This window comes from Acanthisitta chloris, unplaced genomic scaffold, assembly GCF_000695815.1.
Source record: "Acanthisitta chloris isolate BGI_N310 unplaced genomic scaffold, ASM69581v1 scaffold20094, whole genome shotgun sequence".
NCBI classification, from domain to species: Eukaryota; Metazoa; Chordata; class Aves; order Passeriformes; family Acanthisittidae; genus Acanthisitta; species Acanthisitta chloris.
In genome coordinates, this window is record NW_008671321.1 from 2,345 (window position 1) to 7,152 (window position 4,808).

Below are 4,808 nucleotides of genomic sequence, written 5' to 3' on the forward strand. Positions count from 1 at the left end.
CCACTGCCCAGGTGGATAATTTACTTATCATTCACCCTGATGCCATCAGGAGGCTCAGCCACTTTGCACATCATCATTTTGGGTGTTTCCAGGCTGGTACTTCCCATCCCACGAGGAAGTCACTGCTCGGGGACTCGCAACCCCCGGAAAGAGCTGGCACCAGCAAGGGCTGTGGGGATGCTCAGCTCCAGTCCCCAGGAACCAGTTCATGGGGAAAAGCCCCATCTCCCCCTGGAATGTGCCACCAGCAGTCTTCTCCATCCCACTGAAGCCAGGTGGAATGCCCCTTCCAGCAGGTGTGATGGGGTGGCAGGACTACATGTCCCATCCCGTGGAGCAGCTACAGAGCTGAATTTCAAGTTGGATCAGCATCTTTGATATTCCACCGCTGCCCTTCTTGGTTTCCAACATGATCAAGTGAATGATGAGGGGAAAGGGAAGTATTATTATTATTATTACTGTTATTATTATCATTAATTATTTTTAACATTTCAAATAAAACCACGTTGTGTTGTAAACAGAAGCTCACTCCTCAGGTCTGCCCCGCCAGTCCCAGCTAAGGTTTATGTTTGAAATGGGCTTCCACTGGAAGGGAAAAACAGAGAAAAACACAGTTACAAGCAGGGTAAGCACTGGCAGGTGGCAACAGTCTGGCATAAACCAGGAAAGGCTGAGGGAGTTGGGGATGTTCAACCTCAAGGAGAGACACTGAGAGGGACCTCACTGATGTATTCAAGTACATGAATTGGGAAGTGCCAAGAGGATGGAGCCAAACTCTTCACACTTATTGGAAACCAATAAAATAAGAGGTAACAGCAAAAACTGATGCCCAGGAAGTTCCACCTGAATATGAGGAAGAACTTCTTTCCCGTGCAGTCACTGAGCACTGAACAGATTGCTCAGAGAGGTCGTGGATTCTCCCTCACTGATGGTATTCAAGAACCACTAGGATGCAATCCTGAGCCATGTGGTGGCCCTACTTGAGCAGGGAGGTGGGACCAGGTGACCCACTGTGGTCCCTTCCAACCTAACTGAATCTGTAATCCTTACAGTACCATGAGCATCACACCAGAGGCAATGAAGAGGGAAGGATACCATCCTCCTCCTTCCACTTGGAGTCCCTCTCCAAGTTCTTAGACAGCCTTTGCATTCCCTTAGGCAGTGAATCAGCTGATGATTCTGTGACTCTATACACTATATAACACACACATATACAAAATAATCCCCCAAAACACTACACATAACTATGTGTGTGCAGTTTACATGAAATCATGGGCTGATCAGCTCACATCACTCAGGAGGGAGCAATGTCCCTGCATCCCTAATCCCCCTCCAGCCATCTCATCCTCCAGCACACGGGAAACAGCAGAGCCAAGGCTGAACCACACCAGGAAACACACCTGCATATTCCTGAGGCAGCATTGGCCGGCTTATAACCTTCTGAAAGGTGGTGATCCACTCCAGCTGGTCATCCTCTGTCTCACAGGCAAAGAGGAATTTCCGATCTGGAGTGACAATAGTGATTCCATGCTGCCAGTGGTTTCCCTGCGTGGACGGTGGGAGCCCTTCCAGCACCTTGTAGCTGTTTTCCTTGCTCCCAATAAAAACTTCCCCTCTAGCAAAGGCATCCTAGGAAACAGCAGAGCAGTCAGGCAGGTGTGACTGGAAAGGGAGCTCTGTGTCCTGGGCAGCCAGGACACGGCTCAACCTGCACCAGCAGAACCCCAACAGCACCAGCCACCCCAGGAACCCCTGCTCCTCCTCCAGGGGCACCCACAGTACAGCACCAACACCAGGGAGCCAAAATCCACATGCAGAAAAACCTGCAGCTGGTGCACGGAGCAGCCAAAGGATTCTTGGTGAGAATGCACAGGGCTACTGCACACTGGACACCAGGCAGTGACAGCTCCATGCCCTCCTGGCTCTCCCACGAGCCTTCGGTTCACTGTAGATGATTGCTAATATTATTACTATTAGTATTAGTGCAGATAATCCCCAACAGGCAGCCCAAATACCTTCAAAAGTCTTTCCCTGTGCAGTGTCAGGACAAGTAACAACAGGGAGAAATTGAAAGATTGGAAATTTAGATTGGATATTTGGAAGAAGTTTTTCTTGTGAGGGTGGTGAGACACTGTCCCAGGTTGCCCAGGGAGGCTGTGGCTGCCCCAACCCTGGCAGTGTTCACAGCCAGGTTGGCTAAAGCCTTGAGCAACCTGCTCTGGTGGGAGGTGTCCCTGCCCAGGGCAGGGGGTTGGGACTGGATGATCCCTAAGCTCCATTCCAACCCCTAAAATTCCATGATTCTATGATCTTACCAGGGGATCTTTGAAATACATGAGCCGTCGGTCATCCATGGTGAACCATCGCTTCTTGAATCCCTCTGTTTGCTGAAGAGTCACAAAATGATGGATTACACACCAGAGCAGCACAGCTTCTCTCTTACCAGGCATGACCCAGGAGTGTCAAGGCACTTGGAGGAGCCCAGTGGGCTGGGGGAGTCAGGAGCAGATGGTTTCTGGGCCATCAGGAGCCACCACAGCCAGGCTCTGGGCCAGCTGCACCAGGTGGGCTTGTAGGAAGGGGCAGTGAGTTTGTGGATTTGGAACTTATAATGTTTGCACCCAGCTGAGGAAAGTGTATTAATGCACTCACAGAGTTATAAGTTTGCCTCTCTGGCTAGGGTGAGTTTGTCCCACCAGCAACCCCTTCTCAGCCCCATACAGAGCAAGAGTCATGTTTGGAGATAAGGAGAAACATTTCATATCCTACCTTTGGCCCCGTTTTCTCCATGTACCCTTCCTTCAGGTAGTTTCTAGAAAGCTTTGGCACCAGCTGGAGCAACCAGAGGAGAGAAAAGAGAGCAGCATCAGATGGAGGAGGCTGGGGGATCACTGGGTGTGCTGGGCAGGGCTTGGGGGGTCACTGCAAGGAAAGCCCATGCTGAGCTTGCCCCCAGCCCTGAGCCCACACTGGCTGAGTGCTTCAGTCCTGCTCCTCCACAGTGCCCAGGAAAGGTGGGTGCAGAACCATGAAGCAGCTTTGAGCACTTCACCAGCACAACCAGGAGAAGTCCCCAAGGTCCTTGGGGTGCAGGGGCAGCTCAAAGCCAGCCCAGCCCATGACTGGACCTCTCCCAGGTAATTAGTAGAAGGCAGGGTATGCAATTAGACTTCAAAACATACCCTCAAGGAGGCAGCAGGGAGCAATCAACCACCACTACCACCAGTGACATTGCACACCAGCTACAACACACAGCCCTGACTGCAGTGAGGCCTCTGGTATGGCATTAGCAAAGGGTAACACAATTAGCAGCTCAGCACCCGGAAAACACAGACAGAGATTCATAACCCGGGTTGACCTGCATGCAAAAACTCCTCCAGAGGCTTGGCTATAGCACTGACATCCTTATTGCTTCATCTTTTCTCCCTTCCAGCCTTTGTTGCAGCTTGTTGGTATTAGAGCAACAGAGAAAGATGCTTCTGGCTTCTACACACATGGCAGTGCTGGAGCCACTCACACAGGACTCAGGCTGTGAGGGTGAATGTGTGTGTGTGTGCACATGTTTCCAAGGCTGGATGTTGGGAACAGGTGCTGGATGTGGGCTCCACATCCCACCACAGTAATTTCAGCCTGGTAATTGTACCATGCTCCAAAGATGGAGCACTCCCCAAGCCTTCCAGCTTGTTAACAAGATGCTAAAAATGAGCAAGAGGGAATAAAAAGAACTCAACCAAAACTGCAGGAACACTCACATCAACATCACTGGCTCCAGGGAATGCCACTTGTAAGTAATGGAAACGTGCTGCTCGGATGGCATTGAACCAATCCACTATTTCCTGACAATGAGAAAGAAAAGCAGCATGAGGAACAGAGTCTGCACACAAAATAACCTGGTCCTGCTGTGTTTCCCCTCTCCCATCACCCTGTCCCCAGTGCCAGGGCACAGTGTAGCACCAGTCCTAAAAGATAGAGCAGACAGGTGGAGGATGGGGAACTTCCAGCTACTCTCAGGCTGTCAGATGTGCACAGAGCTCTGCAGTGCCCAGAGAGCACCCAGGGGCTTTCTGCAGAGGGAAGGATTTAAAGACATCTGTGATTTGGGGCAAAACCAGCCCCAAATCAGCATTGGAGACACTGAGCTCAGCTCCTGCTGGGTGGTGTGAAGGCAGCATGACACCCTCCAGTCTGCCCAACCCCTGCCCCTCTGCTCCTTGGACAGGACATCTGAGCAACACCTGAATCCCACCCAAATTCTAGCAACATAACAATGTTTTGCTAAAAGAGTAGCTAAATATCTGTTTATCTTTTTCCCCCAGTCTATCAATCATATCTGCAACTCCTCTAGGGACAGCCACAGTGATACTGAAGTCATAGCTCAATTCCCAGAAGCTCTGGCACTTCTTCCTTTCCTTGGCAAAAATCTCTGGTTTTTTTCCCCCCTACAAAATAGTAACTTCTTTGATTTTAAACTCATGCTTTTCATTTGTCTCTGGTGAGACCCACAGAGCTTGTGCAGCACTGAAGGTTTGGCTGAGAAATGCCACATTCACTTGAAGTGATCCACACAGGGAGCTCTCAAACACTGCCCCATGGTCTGATGGTGTGGGAAAAGCAAAGGCATGTTGGAAGGGAGATGAACAGCTGCTCTCCCAGAGATGCTGAGCTGCAGGGAGAGGGATGCTGAGCAGGGAAAGGGATGCTGAACTGTCACTAATACACATGAAGCTTCACACATCAGGGACAGGTTCAATGAGCCAGACTTAATCCTTAAATAAACACTGTCAGCCCTTTCAGGTGAGGTCGCTGTC

At 50.5% G+C, this 4,808-nt stretch overlaps 1 protein-coding gene across 1 annotated transcript in view; it reads right to left on the minus strand.

Annotated features, from left to right (window-relative positions):
- Positions 1 to 361: 361 nt before the first annotated feature.
- The window catches only part of ADAP1 (ArfGAP with dual PH domains 1), a 44,317-nt gene continuing 39,870 nt past the window's right edge, over positions 362 to 4,808 (minus strand). Inside the window, exons 6-10 of the mRNA XM_009074064.1 lie at positions 3,753 to 3,836; positions 2,770 to 2,832; positions 2,316 to 2,387; positions 1,401 to 1,629; positions 362 to 585 (exon numbers count right to left, since the gene is read on the minus strand). Coding sequence (XP_009072312.1) covers positions 557 to 585; positions 1,401 to 1,629; positions 2,316 to 2,387; positions 2,770 to 2,832; positions 3,753 to 3,836 — 477 coding nt within the window. The 3' untranslated portion in view covers positions 362 to 556. The remainder of the gene's footprint in view (positions 586 to 1,400; positions 1,630 to 2,315; positions 2,388 to 2,769; positions 2,833 to 3,752; positions 3,837 to 4,808) is intronic.